The 23,681-nt window shown below is 43.4% G+C and overlaps 1 protein-coding gene across 1 annotated transcript in view; it reads left to right on the top strand.

The window, feature by feature from the left end:
• The window catches only part of ADAM12 (ADAM metallopeptidase domain 12), a 397,161-nt gene that overhangs the window by 102,382 nt on the left and 271,098 nt on the right, over nt 1–23,681 (top strand). Inside the window, exon 3 of the mRNA XM_061404001.1 lies at nt 13,624–13,697. Within this exon, the coding sequence (XP_061259985.1) occupies nt 13,624–13,697 (74 nt within the window). The remainder of the gene's footprint in view (nt 1–13,623; nt 13,698–23,681) is intronic.

Below are 23,681 nucleotides of genomic sequence, written 5' to 3'. Positions count from 1 at the left end.
TAGTCTCTCTAGAAGACAGTGTGCCTGCAAACAAACTAGCAACTTAAGCTATTAACTTCCACTGACTGACAGTTTCGAAATGGGGTTGTAGGAAAAAAATGGTACGTGAATGTTTCCAGACATCAAGTTAGTTAGATAAATGAACTTTGAATTGGAAACCAGGCCTTCTAGTTAATAAACACAGTGTGTATTATTTTACGGCTGTGTCTTGTAAAACTAGGCAAGTCATTCCAAAAAGCGATGCTCTGTCCTGTTTTCTATTATAATACTCCAGATTATATCAGTAAGCAAACCTTAGGAAGTGTTATCTTTAAAATTTTTCACATCAAGATGAAGAGCATTCATATGTCCTATGTTGCGTCCACGTGGGTCTTCCAGAACCTTCCACCCTCTTCTGTAACACTGGTCAGACAGGAATAAGATCTTCCTTCCATATAAAACAAGTGTTACTGAACTCAGTTTCAGCTGCTTGATGCTCAAAAGCCAATATTCTTTCTGACTTACTTCACTCTGTATGAAAAACAGGTATTGTATGTTAACGCATATATGTGCAATCTAGAGAGATGGTATAGATGATCTTATTTGCAAAGCAGAAATAGAGACACAGATGTAGAGAACAAATGTATGGAATCCAAGCGGGGAAGGGAAAGGATGGGAAAAATTGGAGACTGGCATTGACATGTATTCCCATGGGACTGACCTGTGTAGACTAGATAACCAACGAGAACCTCCTGTATAGCGCAGGGAACTCTGCTCAATGCTCTGTGATGTCCTAAACAGGAAGGAAATCCAAAAAAGAGGGGGATATATGCATGTGCTCAATCACTCAGTTGTGTCTGACTCTTTGCGACCCCATGGACTGTAGCCTGCCGGACTCCGTTGTCCATGGGATTCTCCAGGCAAGAATATTGGAGTGGGTTGCCATTCCCTTCTCCAGGGGATCTTCCCAACCCAGGGATCCAACCTGTGCCTCCTGCATTGCAGGCATATTCTTTACCAACTGAGGCACCAGGGAAGCCCCTATAAACAGGCCACCAATTAATGAATATATAATATTTCTCTTTGAAAACTTGTTAGCATCTTACAGAACTTAGTTTTATTATCCCCATTTAAATCAAAATACAGAAAGCATCAAAGGGTTTCAATTTGGGTAAAAAGCAATAAATAATAAGTGAAATGGTATTTTGTCACTGTCATTCTGGGAAGTAGCAGTTTCGTTTGTGATTGGATTTCTGTAATAAACATGCATTTCCATCTTGTCACGCACAATGGTTTCCAGACAGACATTTTCCTCTTTGTCTCTCACAGCAATCTTCCTGACGACTTCAGTTTTCTATTGCTGTTCTGCCAAACTGCCACAACTTAAGTGGCTTGAAACAGTACCCCTTTCTGATCTCTCGGTTCTGAAGGTCACAGGCAGGTGGCTGAGCTGGATTTCCTGCTTTGCGTCTCACTAGGTTAAAATCAAGGGTCTCTCCAAGCTGCCCTTCTTGATGGCAACGTGGGGGAGGGTCTGTCCTGCTCATCTGAGATGCTGGCAGCAGTCAGTTCTTAGAGGTTGTTGGGCTAAGATCCCTGTGTTCTTGCTGGCTGAAGGTGAAGGGCCATTCCTAACTTCTCAAGGCCTCTGCTTCCATGGCTTGCAAAGCCCTTGCTCCATCTTAAAAGTGAGCTAAACGGTCAGACTTTCCTGTACATCTGTCCAACCCCAGCAGTGAAAGTTACCTCTGCTTTTTAGGACCCTCGTGAGTACGCTGGGCCCATCTGAATAAACCAGGATAATATCTCCCTGTGCCTCTGTACACGTCTACGAGGTCCCTTTTTTCAGGGAAGATCACATATTCATGGGTTAGAACATCTGCGGTGGTTGTTTAGTCACTAAGTCGTGTCTGACTCTTGCGACCCCATGGACTATACCCCACCGGACTCCTCTGTCCATGGGATTCCCCAGGCAAGACTGGAGTGGGTTGCCATTTCCTTCTCCAGGGGATCTTCCCCACTCAGGGATCCAATCCAGGTCTCCTGGATTGCAGGTGATCTCTTGCATCGTAAGCAGATTCTTTATGGGCTGAGCCACCAGGGAAGCCCCTCGAACATCTCTGGGGGCCTGTTTTTCTGCCACCCATACTGTTGGACAGGATTGTTATCCCAAGAAAGGACAGCAGAGAGGCTGCCAGCAGTCCCTCCACCCGAGGGGCAGCACTTGACCTGTCTGTGGACACATTTCTGGCCTGAGCCTCTTCCAGGTACAGTCTTCCAAATGGGAAAACACTGTTTTCAAGATTAATCCTTTGCATTCAAAGGAGGAGGGGTTATTACCTATTTCTTCCTAAACATCCAACTTAAGACGCCCATAGGCATCACTTTGCCCCTAGGACCCAATCCTTTGGCCACCTGATGCGAAAGCTGACCCGTTGGAAAAGACCCTGATGCTAGGAAAGAGTGAAGGCAGGAAGAGAAGGGGATGACAGAGGATGAGAGGGTTGGATGGCATCACCGACTCGATGGATGTGAGTTTGAGTAAGCTCCAGGAGTTGGTGATGGACAAGGAGGCCTGGCGTGCTGCAGTCCATGGGGTCACAAAGAGTCAGGCACAACTTAGTGATTGAACAACAAGGCATCACTCAGGGACTCAGTGACCTTCTTCCCAGCTGTTGGAGGGAGTCTGAAGATGCTGAGGCAAACCCCGGCCCAGGCACCCAGCCAAGGCCTTCTCCTCACACAGCATTCCTCATCACAAGCCCCGTTTTCGTACTGCAGCCTCACTGACAACGAACGTTCAGGAGAGGCCGGGGCCTCCTGTGTGCAGAATGTCAGGCCATCCTGACAGGCACTTGGGCTGCAGGTGGTCTTTTAAATGATCAAGTGCCTGGCTGATGGGAAAATCCATCTTTGCCATCGGCCTCCTGCCCTGGGCATCCTGATGTAGCTGAGCCATCAGCAGGCAGCCAGGCAGAGCCTGAGTTTGTCCGTCCCTCCTGATAATTGAGATGTCTGAAGGCAGGGGACGGAGAGGGAGGGCCACGGAGGTCTGAGGACCAGCCCACAAACTGCTGGACTCTGATGTCAGGTGCCCATTTCCAGGGCCCAGCCACCAAGCCCAGAGCAGTTAAGAACCATTAAGCGGCAGAATAGACTGTCCTCAAGCCCCTCCCACCCTGACTCCCTGCCCCCTCCCCAGCATGGTGCCGATTTCTAGCTCTGCAGCCCCCCTCATCACCTTGTAATTGACATTGCTCTGCGTTGAGCTCATCCACTCTTCCTCTTGTTGCACACTCTCTGCCCTCTGCTCCCATTTGGATTCTTTATCACTAAGGTCCCAAGAAACCGAGCAGGAGAACAGGTGTCCTCTCCAGTGACCCGAAGGGGCCAGGAGCCAGGCTGGGAGCTGGCAATCACTGGATGTCTCAGCCAGCCCCGAGTGTGAGTGGTCCAGCTCCCAACCTCCTCTCGGCAGGGGAACAGAACCCAATTCACCCTCGATGGCCAGGTTCCCCCATCTCTAGGAAGGGGTCCTCTGTGCAGCCACGTGTATCTGTGGGATGCCCGCCTCTAGGAGTGAATTTTCCCCAAGTTCACCTTTGCATTGGATTGAGGAGAGGTGGTAACATAAGAATTGAAATGTAGACGGGTTAAGCTTGAGAAACCTGCATCATCATGCTTTCCAGATTGCTTTCTGTTAAGTCAGGTTGTTGGGCTCCTCTTACAACCCAACAGTAAGCTCCAGGAGGGGACAGGTGATGGTTTTCCACTCAGAATCTGCCATTGTCCTCAGATGGACACAGAGCATGAGGAACTGTAATCCTGTAGCATACAGATGCATGGAGGCAGAACAGCGCTATTTCAAAGAATTAATGAGGCTTTACGATGCTCTGGTTCTGTTAGTTCAGTCAGTTCAATCGTGTTTGACTCTTTGCGAGCCCGTGGACTGCAGCATGCCTGGCTTCCCTGTCCTTCACCAGCTCCCAGAGCTTGCACAAACGCATGTGCATCAAGTTGGTGATGCCATCCAACCATCTCATCCTCTGTCGCTCCCTTCTCCACCTGCCTTCAATCTTTCCCAGCATCAGGGTCCTTTCCAATGAGCCAGTTTTTTGCATCTGTTGGCCAAAGTATTGGAGTTTCAGCTTCAACATCAGTCCTCCCAATGAATATTCAGGGCTGATTTCCTTTAGGATTGACTGGTTTGATCTCCTTGCAGTCCAAGGGACTCTCAAGAGTCTTCTCCAGCACCACAATTCAAAAGCATCAATTCTTTGGCACTCAGCTTTCTTTATGTTCCAACTCTTACATCCATACGTGACTAATGGAAAAAACTATAGATTTGACCAGATGGACCTTTGTTGGCAAACTAATGCCTCTGCTTTTTAATATACTGACTAGGTTTGTCATTGGAGAAGGCATTGGCAACCCACTCCAGTACTCTTGCCTGGAAAGTCCCATGGGCAGAGGAGCCTGGTAGGCTGCAGTCCATGGGGTTGCTAAGAGTTGGACACTACTGAGCGACTTCACTTTCACTTTTCACTTTCATGCATTGGAGAAGGAAATGGCAACCCACTCCAGTGTTCTTGCCTGGAGAATCCCAGGGACGGGGGAGCCTGGTGGGCTGCCATCTCTGGGGTCGCACAGAGTCGGACACGACTGAAGTGACTTAGCAGCAGCAGCAGGTCGGTCATAGCTTTTCTTCCAAGGAGCAAGCGTCTTTTAATTTCATGGCTGTAGTCACCATCTGCAGTAATTTTGGAGCCCAAGACAATAAAATCTCTCATTGTTTCCATTGTTTCCCCATCTATTTACTATGAAGTGATGGGGAGCGGATGCCGTGATCTTCATTTTCTGAATGTTGAGTTTTAAGCCAGCTTTTTCACTCTCCTCTTTGACCTTCATCAAGAGGCTCTTTAGCTCCTCTTTGCTTTCTGCCATAAGGGTGGTATCATCTACATATCTGATGTTATTGATATTTCTCCTGGCAATCTTGATTCCTGCTTGTCTGGCATTTTGCATGGGCTTCCCTCATAGCTCAGTCAGTAAAGAATCTGCCTGCAATGTAGGAGATCCAGTTTGATTCCGGGGTCGGGAGGATCCACTGGAGAAGGAAATAGCAATTCCATTATTCTTGTCTGGAGAATCCCATGGACAGAGGAGCCTGACAGGCTACAGTCCATGGGGTCTCAAGAGTCAGACATGATTTAGTAACTAAACCACCACCACCACTCTGCATATAAGTTAAATAAGCAGGGTGTCAATATACAGCCTTGATATACTCCTTTCCCAACTTGGAACCAGTCTGTTGTTCTATGTCCAGTTCTAACTGTTGCTTCTTGACCTGTATATAGATTTCTCAGGAGGCAGGTAACACGGTCTGGGATTCCCATCTCTTTAAGAATTTTCTACAGTTTGTTATGATCCACACAGTCAAAGGCTTTAACATAGTCAATGAAGCAGAGGCAGATGTTTTTCTGAATTCTCTTGCTTTTTCTATGATCCAACAGATGTTGGCAATTTATCTCTGATTCCTCTGCCTTTTCTAAATACAGTTTGAACATCTGGAAGTTCTCAGTTCACGTACTGTTGAAACCTCACTTGGAGACTTTTGAACATTACTTTGCTAGCATGGGAGATGAGTGCAATTGTGCGGTAGTTTGAAGGTTCTTTGGCATTGCCTTTCTTTGGGATTGGAATGAAAACACCTTTTCCAGTCCTGTGGCCACTGCTGAGTTTTCCAAATTTGCTGGCATATTGAGTACAACATTTTAACAGCATCGTCTTTTAAGATTTGAAATAGCTCAGCTGGAATTCCATCACCTCCACTAGTTTTGTTTGTAGTGATGCTTCTTAATGCCCACTTGACTTCACATTCCAGGCTGTCTGGCTCTAGGTGAGTGATCACACCATCATGGTTGTCTGGGTCACTAAGATCTTTTCTGTATAGTTCTTCTCTGTGTTCTTGCCACCTCTTCTTAATATCTTCTGCTTCTGTTAGGTCTGTACCATTTCTTCCATGCCAATATTTTCATGAAATGTTCCCTTGGTATCTCTAATTTTCTTGAAGATATCTCCAGTCTTTCCCATTCTATTATTTTCCTCTATTTCTTTGCATTGATCTCTATTTCTTCAATAGAGTGCATATTTATTGATCTATTTCTTTGCATTGATCTCCATTTCTTTGCATTGATCTGTTTCTTTGCATTGATCTCTATTTCTTCAGTGCATATTTATTCTATGCACGGGCTAGAATAGTCAAAAATGGAAATCTGAAGTGCTGCAAATTTAAGCCTTGGTGTCCCACCAGTAGCAACAGCATAAAGAACTTGAAATAAGAACATCGCACGTGCCGAAGAGCAAGTGGTTGTGCCTTTTTCTGGTGGGAAGGGAGAGGTGGGCTGGAAACCTGTGAACCCTTTGTGCAGAGAAATACAGTAAGAAAAAAACAGTGCAGAAAATAACCTCACATTTTAACACACAAACAGCTTCAAGCTACATTCCGTATCTTTTAAAAGCACTTCTTACCTGAGGATAACATGTGCTATTCTGCACATTTTAACAAGAGGTTTGCTAATGTCCTTTTCCCATCAGAGAAAAGTATCAATGACTCATGAATAAACATTATCATCATTTACATAATAACTAAAAGTCTCCAAGCCAGGAACGCCCATTACGGTGCTGCAGTGCCCTCATCCTTACTGTGTTATTCTCCAGCTAATTCAATTTTGTCCTCTCTCAGTTCCATGCTGCTCATATCTTCCTGACTATGGAACCACTGCACTAATATTAAAGTGGTAATCAAGATTGCCTCTAAATATTCATAGCAATAAATGACTCCCCCGTGCCCTGTGAGTGCCAGGCTTGCAGCCTGAAGCATTTATTTAGTGCCAGGGAGGGATCTAGTTATTTCAGAGTCCCTGGAATACAATATTTTAATATTTTGTTCTGCTTGAAAAATTAGGTTCCTCTGAGCTTCTGGTATCAATGGTTGAGATAAATGACTTTGGCTCTGACTGATTATCGTCCTTGCAAGGATAACCTAGATGTGGTGATGGGTGTGTATTTGGCTGTGGTCCCCACTTCTGATTTTTAATGCAGTTCCCTTCCTTTCTGCAGGCTCACTCACCTTATTTCCACTTTATGGTCAGGTTAAGATTTTTCTAAGTCATTGAAATTGGCTATTATTTAAAGATATAGAAACATTAAGAAGATGGGGCAGTGTATCATTCCATTAATCAGAAGGCAAAAAAAAAAAATTCATAAGCATTCCCCCATCCATAAAAATATACCTTTGTTGACTTGGGATATTTTGTAGCCATCAAGGGTGAAACAATTTAAATCCAGGTTTAGGTGAGCCCCCAGTTACACAAATTAAAGAATGGCAGCCTAACATTTTTGAGTAAAATGTGAAATTAGATCATTTTTAAGATCCCTTTATTGGTGTTATAATATTGTTCATAAGTAACACATAGCAGAGAAAATAATTTACATTGCTGTAGGATATCATTTAAGAGGTTATTGTGAATAAAAATGTAATTAGCAAGGACTAAACAAATAAAGGCAACCCAGTGAATAATAATGAGAAGAAAAATACTATAGCTAATTTTTAAAAATCACTTTTAAAATGTGTGTTTATATTTCCAGGTAAGAGGGATGTGCTGGAAAAGTGCACTGTGGGAGACTTCAGAAAAAGTACAGAGCAGATGAGGGTCCCAGTGACAGGCAGTGGGGTCCAGCCAGAGCTTTACTTTGTAGACCTGCCTGGGCAAGCCATCTGGGAGAGCCAGCCTAAACTCATTTCCACGAGGAACTTACAAGGAGAGCAGCCTCAGAAGAAACTACATATGCACTTGATCGTGGGCTTCTAGCTTCCAGAACTGCACACAAATGAATTTTTGTTAGTTAATCTACCCAGTCTGAGATACTTTGTCTTGGCAGCCTTAGCAAATGAATACAGGGTGGCTTCTAGGATTCTGGAAATATTTTGACTTTTCAGTTGGGTGGTAGATACCTTGATGATTATTTTATTGTTGTTTTTTAAATTACACTTTTATATAAATTGTATGTTTTATATATTCTTTTGGATATACTTTTCCCCAATTAAAAAATAGAATTATAATGACTGTCAAGACATTTCTAGCATAGTGATAAGCATTTAATTGTTTTATTCAGCAAATGCAGTTCTTCAAGCATTCAATAAAAGACATGATTTCATTAGGGCAATCAATATGTCATTTTTAAAAATGAATGCTGTATTTAAGCAGTACTAGTTCATCATCTCCTATGTCTAAAAATCAAAAGAAAATGGGATGAATACATGCTTTTAGACTAAAAAAATCTTTGGCAAGGAGTGGTTTTGAGTTAAAATAGCTCTCTGTTTAGCTTCTCCATTGAATTTGCCTATACCAATCAGGTCTCAACTAAAACTAGCTTTATACAGATAAAGCTCTTTCTACCTCCCTGGGGGAAAATGTATTCATTTGAAATATGTTGACATTACAACATTCTAACAGCTCCTGTAGGGACTTCATGTGGAATTAGTACAAATGTTTGTGTTTAATCTAGCTGAATTTTTCAGGGAGTAAAAAGGGTGCTCCAAATATTTAATTTTTATTCACAAATGTAATTGTCAGTATTTGTCTTTAGAATAATAATGTGTGAGAAAAATATAAAGTAGTGATGTATGTCCATATCTTAGGCAAACACAATTTGTAATTAAAATAATTATTTTCACATATATATATAAAATAGACAAACATGCTGTTCAGAAACATCTCGATAGAACATTGAGATGTATTTTTGTTCTGCTATTTTATTGCAAATGTAATTAATGATCTTGTTTTTCTAAGATATAATTAATGAGTACATGCTGTAGACCTTGGAGAGAACTCTCTGTATGTGTTTGTAATTAAATCCCAGTGTCAGGAAGTATGGGTAAATTTAGGTAGAAGTTCTTGTGGCAGACTCGAAAGCAAATCCAGGCTGAGAAACACTTTTTTGTCTGCTGTATTAAAGTCAAAGGAAGTTATGCGTGTTTAGGAATAGTGAGTTTAAAAGTTCAGCAAACACTCAGAAATCCATACAATTCTTAGAAACACCAGGGATTTTCAAAATATAGCAAGTAGGAAGTATGGTTTCACTAGATCACTGAAGTTTGTTTCGTCATTAGGATAAATCCATAAAAAATAGGATCTGGGCTTCCGTGGTGGCTCAGTGGTAGAAAGTCCACCTGCCAGTTCAGGAGACACAGATTTTATCCCTGCTCCAGGAAGATCCCTCATGCCGCGGAGCAGCTAGGCCTGTGCACAGCTATCGAGCCCGTGTACTAAAGCTCGGGAGTGGCACCTGCGGAGCCCATGTGTAGCAACTGCTGAAGCCCCAGGCACCCTACAGCCTGTGCCACGGGAGAAATCACCGTGGTGAGAAACCCACGCACTGCAAACAGGGAGTAGCCCCGTTCACCCAAGCTGGAGAAAAGCCCGCACAGCAAGCAAGACCCAGCACAGTCAGAAATAAACAAATAAATACAATTATTTAAAAAAAAAAAACAAGATCTGTTTAAATCCAGATATTATACTTAAGTATTTTATGTATATGAATATCCAGCAGTTTAACTCTCAAGCTTAAGTAACTACTTAAAAAATAATGTCATCCATCAATTAATTGAGAAGAGCTTTCTTTAAAACAAAAAAAAACTTATGCTGGCATTTAGTTTTATCCCCCAAAGGCACCAGTATTCAAAACAGTGTAGTACTTGGGCAGCTATTGGATGATGCAAGTTTCACGTCTTTATTACTGACTCAGGGGAGCGCAGTAAAGACAGAAATTTCTGTGAACCCTGTGAAAATGACATGTCCCACATCTGAGCTGTCTAGCAGGGATAACCAGTAGCTCCGTGTTCCTTTAGAGCCTTGAAATGTGCCGTGTGACTGATGAACTGATTTTTAATTTTGATATCACTTTAATTAAGTTACCTTTAAGTGGCCATATGTGGCTAATGGTTACCATATTAGATATGGGAAGTTACAAAAAGACATTCCAAGGGCTGCCCTAAAATAGAGTGAATAATGCCTCACCCTTTGTGGCTCTCCCTGATTATATGGCATCAGTTAATTCAAGTTATATTTCCCCAAAACTCATGTGACCTTCTGTTGTGGGTTCTAGTTCAATTTTGTTTCATCTTAACTCATTATTTTAATGTTAGTTACTGGAACTCATTAATACAATCCATTTATCTCTTAAAACATAAATAGCATGTGATTCTTCATAGACAAGCTGAAATGCTGTCTTGTAAAAAAGTCCCTTGAACTCTGGAGTTATAATTTTGCCATTCAGTTGCTAAATGGTGTCTGACTCTTTGCAATCCCATGGACTGCAGCATGCCAGGCTCCTCTGCCCACTGTCTCCTGGAGTTTGCTCAAATTCATGTCCATTGAGTTGGGGATGCTATCTAACCATCTCATCCTCTGCTGCCCCCATCTCCTTTTGCCTTATTATTCAATATTCTTATTGAATAATATAATAATTATAATAGTGTCTTTCAAATATGGGATGTTAGAGAATTATATCTAAACTTATTCTCCTCTTATTGAAGCATGAATCCAGAAGAACTTATAAAGGCAGGCAAAACCAATACACCGAAGTCAGCAGCAGTATTAATGTGGGTGATGATGTTTGAACAAGATTGAAATTTCACTTGAAGCACCAGAGCAAGGCCGCCTGGGAGGAGCTGGTGATCTTGAGTTCATGTTGTCAGTTCTGTCCTGACACATCTCTCCTCCACTGTGATCTTTTTAAGCTGCTAAGCAGCCTTCATTTCCTCAGTGGGCTATGATGGCATTTGGTCCTTCCTTACATTGGCTGCTTCCCTTGTGGCTCAGATGGTAAAGAATCTGCCCGCTATGCGGGAGATCCAGGTTCAATCCCTGGGTTGGTAAGATCCCCTGGAGAATGAAATGGCAACCCACTCTAGTATTCTTGCCTAGAGAATTCCCTGGACAGAGGAAGCTGGCGGGTACAGTCCATGGGGTCACAACAAGCCAGACACAACTGAGCGGCTCCACTTCTTCTTTGCCTTGGTCGCATCATTTGTGAGTTAACTCATGCTCTGCCCTCCTCCCATCTGCCTGGACAGCGGGCAGTATGGCCTGGCCTGAGCTGAGTACAGCAACTACGGTGAGCTGAGTCAGGGCGCGGTCGTGCTGGGTGAGCTCTCTCTCCACCTCATCAGAATGAAAGCACAGCATTCACTTTTCCAAATCAACATTAAACATTTTAGAAATGCGTGATGGACACGTGATGCCTCCAATTGAAACATGTTAGCTGGGGAGGGGCAGAGGGAGTTGGAATTTGACTGCCGGTCCCCAGAATCACTGAGGATGTAATAGGCAAGGAAGCAAGGGAGAGGCTTTGTAGAATAACTATGGGATGGCAAATCGATTTTGACTTGGGCAAGGATGCTGCATCATTGACTTGGGCTCATCGAGAGGGATGTGGCATGTTCAGCCAGCCTGGTTTATATGGAGGCTAATCTGGGATAAGGGTGTGGGTTCAGGGACAGTACCCCATGGTTGTGCTCTCCAGGAGGGGCAAGGAGCTCGTTGGGATTTCTGGGGCAGAGCAGTGAATATAGATGCCTGCCCCCCACTGACAGACTGACAAGCACAGACCAGGGTTTCTTGGGACCCAGAAGCGAGGTGGAGGAAGGTGTCTGCCTAGCAAGAGGGAGAAGATGTAGAGCTGTTTGCCCTATTCATTCACTCATTCTTTTCTTCACCAATGTTAACTGAGCTTCTGTTATTTGTCTGGCACCGTGGAGGATAAGGAAGGGGACAGCAGACGAGATGGTTGCATGGCATCAACAACTCAATGGCCATGGATTTGAGCAAACGCTAGGAGACAGTGAAGCACAGGGAAGCCTGGCATGCTGCAGTCCATGGACTATCAATGAGTCGGACACGACTGAGTGACTGAACAACAAACAACAAAAGGGATAAAATAAACAGGGGGACCCACAAATCAACATGCGGAATTGTAATGAGTAGGAAGGGAGTTCTTCCTTCCAGGGAGGGAAGGAGCAGGAGACTGGGAGAAAGAATACCTGGGGGGAGGTGGGTGTCATTAGACTGGGGAGTGGGGTAATGCTTCTTCGGGTCATTGATATTTAAGTTGATCCTGGGTAGTTGGGAGAAAGCATTCCAGGCAGAGGGAATGTTGCCTCAGAGCTGCCAAGCAGCCTGGTGTGTTGGAGGAGCTGGCAAAGCCAGTGGGGCTGGAGCTGGGTGAGCCAGGAGGAGAGCAATGCAGGCGTGTGTGGAGGACAGAGAGGGCCAGACCATGCAGGCACTGTGGGCCATGTGAAAGGGTCGGCATGTTCAGTGTGAAAAACTGAACAGTATGGAGGTTTCTCAAAACCTAAAAGGAGAGTTACCATATGGCCCAGCAGTTCCACTCCTGGGCATATACCACCCCCCAAAAAAACAAAAACACAAATTCAAAAAGATAGATGCACTCCAATGTTATAGCAGCATTACTTACAAAGGCAAGATATGAGAGCAACCTAAGTGTCCATCAATAGATGAGGGGAGAATGGATGGATATACCCAATGGAATACTACTTGGTCATAACAAGGAATGAAAATTTTGCTATTTGCAGCAACATGGATGGATTTGGAGGGTAATGATATCACTTATATACAGAATCTAAAAAATACAACCAGTTAGTGAATACAGACAAAAAAGAGCAGACTCATAGATACAGAAAACAAATTGGTGGTTTGCAGTGGGGAGAGGGAATGGGGAGAGGCCATATAGGGAAAGGGAATTAACGTACAAACTATTAGGTATAGTACAAGCTACAAGGATAGAGAATATACCAGTATTTTTACAATAACTATAAATGGAATATAACCTTTAAAAATTGTGAACCACTATGTTGTACACCTGTAACTTATATAATATTTTATATCAACTATGAGTAAGTAAATTTTTTGGAAAAAAATTGGCATATTAACATCAGTGTGCTGGGATGTCAATGTACTGTCATCCATAAGGGTAGATGGATGAGCCTGTGATTTTTCAAATATCCTCGCCCTGCCTCTGGGGAGTGGATGGGAGGAAAGCTCAGGTAGGTGTGGAGGGACTCGGGGTAGAGGGTTTTGCAGCACCCAAGAGGTGTGAACCAGAGCAGGGTGTGGAGATATCTGACCTAGACAACAGGAATTGTGCTTTGGAGGGTGACTCGATAGGACCTTTTCACGGATTGGATGAAGTTGTTGAGGGAGACAGACTTCACATTTCTGACCTGAACAGTTGGGGAAAATGAAAGTGTCTTTGCTGGAAACAGAGAAACCAAGAAAGGAATAAGTTATGAGTCAAGAAGGACCCCAAGCGTATGTGGCCCACGGAAAGGCGAACAGAGGCCAGGAATTCCGGGCGTGTCCTTACCATCTGGGAGAGTGATGCGTTTTCCAGACTCTCATCCTGGTGGTTTGGTCTCCTCTACTCAAGGTCTCAGAATGGTCCCAGGAAGAAATGTACTTTTCTCTCTCTCCATTGACTATGTCTACAGAGAATATTCAGATATTGGCATGCCAAAGTGAAATGATTTTCAACTGATTTCTCTTATTTATCTTTCAGAATCACCCAGGAGTGTTGAATTTTCGAATACAACTGACAAACAAAGAGCTGATCGTGAACCTGGAAAGAAATGAGTAAGTCGGGTTAATTCATGTTTATGGCCTGACGGGAGAAAGTTTCGACATGGAGACTGGAAAGTGCTGTGTAATTGAGGTTGGCATTTAGAGACGCAGAACTGAATGCGTGGATTTATAATCCAGATTCAGATTTGAGGCTGGAATTAGCTTCAAAAAATGATCCAGTGGAAAAATAAAGAATTTTATCACTCTGAAAAAGAACTTTCTAGCTCAGCAGGTTTTTCTCATAGTTCTGATGTTTCCTTTGTCAGAGCCTGATTTTTCAAGGATAGAATTTAAGCATCCTCTGTTCTGTTCCAATAACTGTTCCATAATTAGTTGACTTTTGGCAATTTCTGGGTTATATAAGGAGAAACAACTTCAAATGGGTTGAAGCTCTTTTTTTTCCTTGGGAAATACCAAGAGTTTATTTTATCTTTCAGAGCTTGTCTCCAGTGTTATGAAATATTTATTTTATCTTTTTATTTAAAAATTTGGCCCTTTTTTTTGCAAAATTACATAAATTTCCAGAAAGTGGTATTATATTATTTTTTTGCAGCACATGGACGTCATTACATATTTTGTGTGCCTTCCCTGGAGAAAACCATGGCTGCCTCAGGGCACAAGTGAAAACCACAACTCATCTTCTGTCACCCTTTACAGCCTGTGGCTCTCTCCATGGGCTCCTCAGGTCTAAAGGACCCTCTACTATCCTATTTGATGAGTACCAAAGAAGAATCAAGCTCCCCTACTAAGCAATCTGTATTTAAAGAGATAAACCAAGTTCCCAAGTCTTGCTTGATCCAAAGTGGGAGTTTCTCACTTCCAGAGTGACTGGTTCCCATTTCTTACCCTTTGGTGAAATGCTGATTTTTCGTAGACATGACGGTATAGGTAAGACAGCTTCGTTGCAACGAGTTCTGCCAGAGATATTGCGTCACGGAAATCTGACTCAGCATCTCTGTGTAAATGAGTGAGATCACTTCCTTACATTGGTGCTTCGGTTTGAGGGTCCTTAGCAAATCGGATGAACGGGTTCATGAATGGCCAGTTCTCACATTCAGTATCTGACACTGTGGCCCACAGCAATAATAAACAAACAGATAAATTTTGAAGTGCAGGTGAATATATATTACAAATACATGTGTTTCAAATGAATATATGTAGAATCGCATAGCCTGCTTCTTGGGGTGTACAGCCTGCCTCTTGGCATTTTGTGAGCAGTAGTACATGATGAGTTTTTAGCTTTTCTTGTGACTTGGTCATCTTAATAAAGAAGTTCAGCCACACATCTTGGATAATCAGAGGGTTGAGTGGAAACCCGAATATTGCTTTTGGTATGTCTCTCTTAGCAAATTACTGTCATGCTCTTTTTTTCATATAAGAATATCATAGGACGTTTTAATTTGTGTCCCTACTCTTTGGATGTGGTTTTGAAAATAATCACAGTGGACAGAGCTAGGTATTCCTTGAAAGAGCAAAAGAAAATCAGGCTTTTGGTGGTGATGTATACCTTGATGGGGTTTTAGGATTGGCAGCTGGATTTGGGAAGTGTCTTTGTTGCAACTATTATTAGCCTGGTGGAGGAATGTGGTCAGTGGCAAGAGTGAGACTGAGCCTGCACCTTTGCATGATTTTAGGGCTGCAGATAGAGGAATGGAAATTGACTCAATATAAACCTCAAGTTAGTTTTCACTCTAAAAGGAGTATGTATCCAATGCAAAAAAATTGAAGGCAACGGCACCCCACTCCAGTACTTTTGCCTGGAAAATCCCATGGATGGAGGAGCCTGGTAGGCTGCAATCCATGGGGTCGCTAGAGTCGGACACGACAGCAACTTCACTTTCACTTTTCACTTTCATGCATTGGAGAAGGAAATGGCAACCCACTCCAGTGTTCTTGCCTGGAGAATCCCAGGGACAGGGAAACCTGGTGGGCTGCCATCTCTGGGGTTGCACAGAGTCGGACACGACTGAAGCGACTTAGCAGCAGCAGCAGCATAGGGGGGAAAAAATCAAGAGCTTCCCCAACCCCCCAAAATACTTCTACTACCAAGCACAACCCTGGGTAGTACTTTGGTGAATGTTTGCATAGAATTTTTTTTCTTATGAATGAGTCTCTGCCTCTTTGATATCGTAGTCTGTGTGTAATCTGATTTTCTTCTTCATTTAGCTTTCTAATGGAAGTCCTTTCCCATATAGGAATGCATTTCTTACAGCCCATCTGGTTCTGAGTCTGTAAAGTGACTTGATAGTCTTCTTCTTGGTTCCCTTACATTAAGGTGGGTACGATAGTCCATGCTGACAACTACACAGTGGCTAATTTGTATAAAAGAACGTTTTAGAGGTGCCTTAATTTGCCCACTGCCAAGTCTGGGCCTATCAGAAGATAATCTCAGAATTAGAAAAGCTGTCAACATAAAACTTTCTCTTCTTGATTTATTTCTTTTCCCAACTTCACTGTCAAAGTATGTTTAGAAGAGTGTATGGAGATAGCTTTTGTGCCCCTCTGCCATTGTATAGGGCTTCCCATGGCACTAGTGGAAAGAAGCTGCCTGCCAATGCAGGAGACGTAAGAGATGCAGGTTCAGTCTCTGGGTCAGGAAGATCCCCTGGAAGAGGCCATGGCAACCCACTCCAGTATTCTTGCCTGGAGAATCCTGTGTTCAGAGGAGCCTGGTAGGCTACCGTCCATAGGGTCACAGAGAGTTGGACACTGAAGCAACTTAGCACACATGACATTGTATAGCTTGATTTTAATTACACTACTTATACTAACTGTGGAAATTTCATTTTGTTAAGAATAGCATTTTCAAAACTAAAGCATGGGAATGTGACTATTTTATTAATAATCCACTTCCCTCCAAATATTTCAGTATAACAAATTTTTTGAAAAAACAAATTTTTTGAAAAAAGTTCATAAGAACTTCACTGTTGAAATGAGGAATACCAAAATATTCTACAGAGTTACAGATAGAATGAAATGCATGTATGCTATGGCTATTTGTCAGGCCCAGAAGATGATCAACCATCCAGTGTAAAGTAGAATTTTTAATTTACATAGCCTTTGGCCCAATAGACCCAAATGAAGAATTTATCCAAATGAAGCAGAGATAAATGTGCAAGAAAGCAAAATAAATGTAAATTTTCACAACCAACAGAACATAGAGCCTGACCAATCAGAAGGAGCCTGGTCGGTACCCTGCTTCAGAGCCCACAGTGGGGAGTCAGCCCGGGTCTAAGGATGTTCATTGCAGAATGTTCTACCTAAAAGTATGTCCATAGGAGATTGATTAAATAAGTCATGACTCAGCTATGAAATAGAGCACTATGCAGCTGTACAGCTAAAGATAATGGAGATTTTTATTAATGTAAAAACTGTTTATAATATAGTCAGTGTGAACAGCCTGTTACTTTACATGATATTTAGTTTCTATCTTAAGGTTACACTTGTGTCCATGAATGCCAGAAAGATTTGGATATTTACTTTCTCAATATTTTACAAGAAATTATCCTTAACATTAGGAAAATTTTTTAATTTGAATGAAAAAAGCTTCTGTAAAAACTTGAAAATGGTTGTAATGAGGAATGTTGAAGTGTTTCCTATTCAGCAAAAGGAAACAGTGGATGTTAGCAAGGCCTCCGGCAGCTTTCCCGGGGCTTAAAACCTGTACCCATGGACTATACATACACACTGAGGAAACCAGAAGGGAAAGAGACACGTGTGCCCCAATGTTCATCGCAGCACTGTTTATAATAGCCAGGACATGGAAGCAACCTAGATGTCCATCAGCAGATGAATGGATAAGAAAGCTGAGGTACATATACACAATGGAGTATTACTCAGCCATTAAAAAGAATACATTTGAATCAGTTCTAATGAGGTGGATGAAACTGGAGCCTATTATACAGAGTGAAGTAAGCCAGAAGGAAAAACACCAATACAGTATACTAATGCATATATATGGAATTTAGAAAGATGGTAACGATAACCCTGTATACGAGACAGCAAAAGAGACACTGACGTATAGAACAGTCTTATGGACTTTGTGGGAGAGGGAGAGGGTGGGAAGATTTGGGAGAATGGCATTGAAACATGTAAAATATTATGTATGAAACGAGATGCCAGTCCAGGTTCAATGCACGATACTGGATACTTGGGGCTAGTGCACTGGGACGACCCAGAGGGATGGTATGGGGAGGGAGGAGGGAGGAGGGTTCAGGATGGGGAATACATGTATACCTGTGGTGGATTCATTTTGATATTTGGCAAAACTAATACAATTATGTAAAGTTTAAAAATAAAATAAAATTAATTTAAAAAAAAGATAGATAATCTTATAAAATGGAAAATTAAGCCACTTACATAATTTGGCTGATAAAAAAAAATAAATAAATAAAAGGTTATAATACAATAAAGGGACTTGAGAAATTTAATGAGAAAAAAAAAAAATCAGAACCAAAATAAAGTTCCCTCAGTGCCTCCAATCATAAAAGTCATCATCTAAAATAAATGCAAAAAGGGAGTCACCTAAGTAACCCCACTCCCAGACTTGGTATAAACTGATTTTTTCATGAAGCAGGGCTGATTTGTATTACTTGATTGTTAGGAGAATCTATTTTACTTTCCTTCTAGCATCTCTAATTTGTGCAAAGATCAGATGCTGTTCATTTCAAATCTGTGTTTGTAGAGCTATAATTGAATGTTTAAAGAAACTCAAAGCTTCCCCGGAGAAGCATTTATCACAATGTTGCTGTCTGCCTCTAGAACGGCGGGGACCCACTTTGTGAAGTTCCATAACTCTGCTGGATCCCCATGGACACCCAGGCCATTCCTCAAACAGGTGCTCTGTGCATCTGCATCTTTGATCAAAATGCTTTATTGGACAGGTGGGCCAGCTTAGATATGTGCTTTTCCAGTTTAGGATAATGGAAACTGATGGCGGTAGATCACACCCCCTGCGTATCTCAGACCCACCGAGCTTTCTGTTTCCAAGCCCCGTCCGCCAGTGAGTGAAAGCAGTTGCCTGGGGAAGTCCACGGCCACTTGATCTATACGTGGGGTGTCGCTGAGCTAGCAGAACTTTGGCATTGACTTTTCTTCTGTCTGGAATAGTTCCAGATATCTCTTAAGGGGCAGCTCTAATTAATACTCACTCTGAAACAGTTGCAGAAAGGAGCGCTTTCAATTTGCCAAGCCTGGGCATGAATATTTGAGAAGGCATTTATCGGAGAGTATCTCAGAATATAACTCTGTAGGGTAGAAAAAGGCAGGTAGTGCCTGGTAGGACTGAGGGGATTTGCGTTTGGCTGAATAACCACCAGAGGATATCCATCCGTTGTTCAGGTTGAACCAAATCGTGCTGGACAGCTGGACTGAGATAGCTGTCAGCGGCCTTCGGGCTGTGTACACGGCCTCATCCTGGCCCAACAATTGTCAGCCCATCGCTGTGAAGACACGATAGGTGTGCTGGGCACGTTTCTTGGCAATGCAAAGCTGGTTCGGGGTCACTGCGCTCTGCGTGGCGGAATCTAGATTATGGAGATTTCAGCGGTTTGGATAAATGGGCCAAAATTAACAAGATGAGACTTTTATTTTAGTTTTTTTTTTTTTTGAAGGATAATTGCTTTACAGAATTTTGTTATTTCCTGTCAAACCTCAACATGAATCAGCCAGAGGTGTACATATGTCCCCTCCCTTTTGAACCTCCCACCCATCATGGGGATAAATGTAAAGTCCTTTTCTTGGGTTAACAGAAAGAAAGAAATAAATAAACTCGGTAAGTTCAGAAAGAAATTGACTAGGTGTTCTTGCGAATGAGACCTTCAAATTCAGTGTGAGCCCCTGAGGTGATGCGGCTCCTGAAAGGTGCTGCCTTCAGGGTGCGCAGGTCATCCAGGTGGGAGATGGGTCCTGGACCGGGTGGGGCACCGTTCTGCTGTGTGGGACCCTGGTCAGGACACAGGCAGAACCCTGACCCCTGCACAATTTCAGGCTGGGTGTTTGAGACCTGCTTGCCACTGGTCTCATCTCCACGCTCGGACATTCATTACCTGTCCCATCAGCCAGACGTGTCTTCAAGGTCAGGGGCGGGGTCTTTACTTCCTCCTCCGTCCCCTTCCACATGGCTTGGCCTGTTGCGGGCGCTCTCTGAGCATATATCGAAGGCAAATGACAGGATGTGGAGAGCCTGGGCCAGGCAGGGGTGAGTCAGCAGGACGGTAAGTTCTGTCCTGGGTGGTGAGAGAAACTACCTTCTCAAGGAGAAAGTTCTGGAAAGGATGCTGGGTTGGGAGACGGGAGCCAGGTTCTGAAACCCAGTTTTGCTTCCGACAACAATCTATTAATACATATATCCTCTCCATTTCCTCGTCTGCAGAATGGAATAAAAGTCTGTGTACAGTCAGTACCGAGAGGTTAGAGCTCAAGCTCTTTTCGATGATTGGATTTGAGTGGTTCATGACATACTCTTGTGGATCCAGTGAGATTACTTATTTCACCCAGGTATACCCTTGGGTTCACCAGCACTATGTCCTGTCTGAAGTGTCCTAAATCAATGGAGATCCGGTTAAGCCTCATCTTTACCCACGAGTCTTGAGGCCGTCTGAACATCTCAATTCCGACAAGAGCTGCAAGGGATTTATGTGCTGCTCCTTTGGCTTCCTGTTGCTGTCGTGGTCTTAATTTCACAATCTTGACATCCTCGGGAATTAGAATTTTCACATCTTTGTCTGCATGCAGAGTGCTATTTCTTTCCATTTCTGCTCTGGCAGAAGAAGCCTCACCTGCCTGTCAGAACCTTTAGGCTTAATTTGCCTGGTGTTCTAATTACTGACTAAACTAATGGCAAAACTGTGTTACAAAAACTTTACTATCTCATCTTATGTTTTTATCCCTCAGCTTCCCTTGCACCATTCATAAATCTTTATCAGGGTCTTCATTAATTCAAATGATTCCTAATAGTAATCAAAAAGAAGTCAATGAAACCCTTTATTTTTTAGTCATTTTTTTCACATTTATTTTTATTTTTCTAATTTATTTTATTGAAATATAGGTGATTTACAGTGTGGTGTTAACTTCTGCCGTATAGCAAAGTGATTCAGTTGTACATGTATATATACTCTTTTTCATGTTCTTTTCCATTATGGTTTATGACGGGGTATTGAACATAGTCCTCTGTGCTATACAGTCAGATCTCGTTGTTTATCCATTCTCTATATAATAGTTTGCATCTGCTAATCACAAGCTCCCAATCTGTCCCTCCCCAGTGCCCCCACTTGGCAACCACAAGTTTGATCTCTTTGTCTGTTTCATAGGTAAGTTCATTTGCGCCGTATTTTAGATTCCACGTATAAGGGATGTCGTATGGTATTGATCTTCCTCTTTCTGACTTACTCACTTAGTACCATCATCTCGAGCTGCACCCCTGCTGCTGCAAACGGCATTCTTTCTTTCTTGTTACGGCTGAGTAATAGTGCACTGTACACATGCACCACATTTCCTTGAATGTGTTGATGGACATTTAGGTTATTTGCATATCTTGGCTATTGTAAATAGTGCTGCATGTATCTCTTTGAATTATAGTTTTGTCCGGATATATGCCCAGGAGTGAGGTTGCAGGAGCATATGGCAGCTCTATTTTTAGCACATTTATTTTGTACCAGAAGCTACTGTTGGCCCTGGCAATAGAGTCATCAACAAGGTCAAGTCCTTGTCCTCCTGGAGGTCAGTCAAGGAGCCCAGTGCTAAACAGGTTACCACAAGGCAATACAGAATGGCAGTGGTGCTGAGAGCTACAGAGATAAGCAGGAAGCCCATCCTGGCCTAGGGAAGGAAGCCAGGTAAAGAAGCAGTATCTAAGCTGTGCGTGAAGAGAGGTGAGCCAGGCCTAGGAGAGCAGGCGTAGAGGGTTCTGAAGATAAGGATGAGCATACTGAACGTCCCAAGGGCAGGGAAAGGAATACTGAAGTGTTTCAGAAATGAACATCAGTGTGTTAGTGAGCAGGAGGGAGATGCGGAGAGAGGAGTGGAGACCAGTCCAGGTGGGACCTTGGGCTCCGAGGTAAGACCTTGTATTTTCTCCTAAGGACCACAGTGCCTCATGGAGGCAAGGCCTGTAAGCAGAGCAATGACTTTCATAGAAGGGGTTAAATCAGAACTGTTCTGGAGGGAGAATGGACAGAAACTGATGGGCCATCAAATGAGCGGTTAATGAAAGGGAAGATGTCAATGATAATTCTTAAATATGGTTTGCCAGAACAGTGATGATTTTTGATTGGAATAGAGAACCCTAGGAAAGGACCAAGAGCTTGCCCTTTGAGCTGGAGTCAGGGACAGAAGGATACGGATCATGGCGGGCATGGTCCTCTGAGCCTTGGAGGAGGGTAGACACTTGGGCCTCACAGAATCCAGTCTGGAGGTGACCTGAGAGGGTGCTCAGGTGGAGTTGGACCTGGCATTTCTTTGGGATCCGTGAGTGTTTGCAGCAGTGGTTGAGGGCTGTGAGCTGGAGAGCACCAGCCGCAGTGGAACATCATGAGACATCGGCCATGGCCCTGAGTGTATCTCGATACCTGCCCAGCCCAAGGCAGTGACAGTACTTCATGAAACATCCAGATGGGAGCCAAGCGAGGAATCCTGTGGCCTCCTGGCTTACTCCCAAGCCCAATTCCATGCAGCGGGTGGGCCCTCCATCTGGAGCCCACACGGAGGCTCTTGCCCTCCTTCAAGTCTGGGGCATTTGGGGGGACCACCAGCATCAGGACCACCTGGGGAGCTCATTCCAAAGGCAGATGCTTGGCCTCATTTCTCTGGAACTACAAGCCCCAGTGATCAGGCTTGGGGATCAGTATTTCTAATGTATTCTGCAAGGAGTTATATTCATACTTTAATTGACTAGCCATTGGCCACATGCAGCTCTTTAAATCAATGTTAAAAGATTAAAGCTGTATTTCCACGGTCACGTGAGCCACAGTTCAAGTGCTCTGTAGTCACCCATGGCTGTAGGAACATTTCCAGCACGGTGGGAGGGTCTGTTGGACATTGCTGGGATTGGCAGGAAACACCCGCTGGCCAACTCCTTCCAGTTTGGGGTTTCTGTCTTGGCTGATGCATGGGCCCTGGGAATGTTCTTTCCTGCAGGGAGTCACACACCCCTTCAGCATCTTCATCCCTCAGTTTAAGGAATTGGGCCACACCAGAGGAGTCACCTCTACATTTTGATGAAGGGGGAGAAGAAAGGGAGAACATTCTCTAAGTGTGGCTGTAGACTTGTGGAATTGATGCCAGCTGCGCTCCACTATGGGGCTTCTCAGGTGGTGCTAGTGGCAAAGAACTTGCCTGTCAATGCAGGAGACTCAGGTTCGATCCCTGGGTCAGGAAGGTCCCCTGGAAGAGGACATGCAACCCAGTCCAGTATTCTTGCCTGGAGAATCCTATGGAAGAGGAGCCTGTCGGGCTACATTCCATAGGGTCATAAAGACTTGGACATGACTGAAGCGACTTAGCACGCGTGCACACAGCGGTCAGAGGTCTTCTAACTAGACCAGACTCCTTCCAATTTCAGATAAAATCTTTCAGCGTTAACATTTAAGATCTTTCTAATTGGGCTAAATTTTGTTCCCTGAATAAGAACTAAATTCCTTTGAGCTTCCCTCCTCATGCCAGTCTTTCCAGTTTTGCAGACATTGGAAAAGGTCAGAACACCATTTTTAGAGATTTTGTTTCTCCAACCTGACTTAACTTTAAAGTGCCCAACCCTGCTAAGATCAACCTTTTCAAAGTGGTGCCCCTCAGGGTGCCAATTTGAGAGTGTGGCAGCCTTGAGCACCGTCTGTGAAGTTAGAAGGACTTGAAAAGGGCATTTGATGTGGAAGTGGGTCCCCACATTTAATTACGTCACTTGCAGTCTTTCGCTTCTTGTGCTGTGGGTTTATGATTTTCTGATGAAAACTCTGCTTGGCGTTGCTCTCCAGAACTGTATCCAAAATGGATAATGATGGT

The sequence above is a fragment of the Bos javanicus genome, chromosome 26 (assembly GCF_032452875.1).
Source record: "Bos javanicus breed banteng chromosome 26, ARS-OSU_banteng_1.0, whole genome shotgun sequence".
Taxonomy (NCBI): domain Eukaryota; kingdom Metazoa; phylum Chordata; class Mammalia; order Artiodactyla; family Bovidae; genus Bos; species Bos javanicus.
Note: the sequence above shows the minus strand (reverse complement) of the source record. Positions and strands in the feature narration are given on the sequence as shown.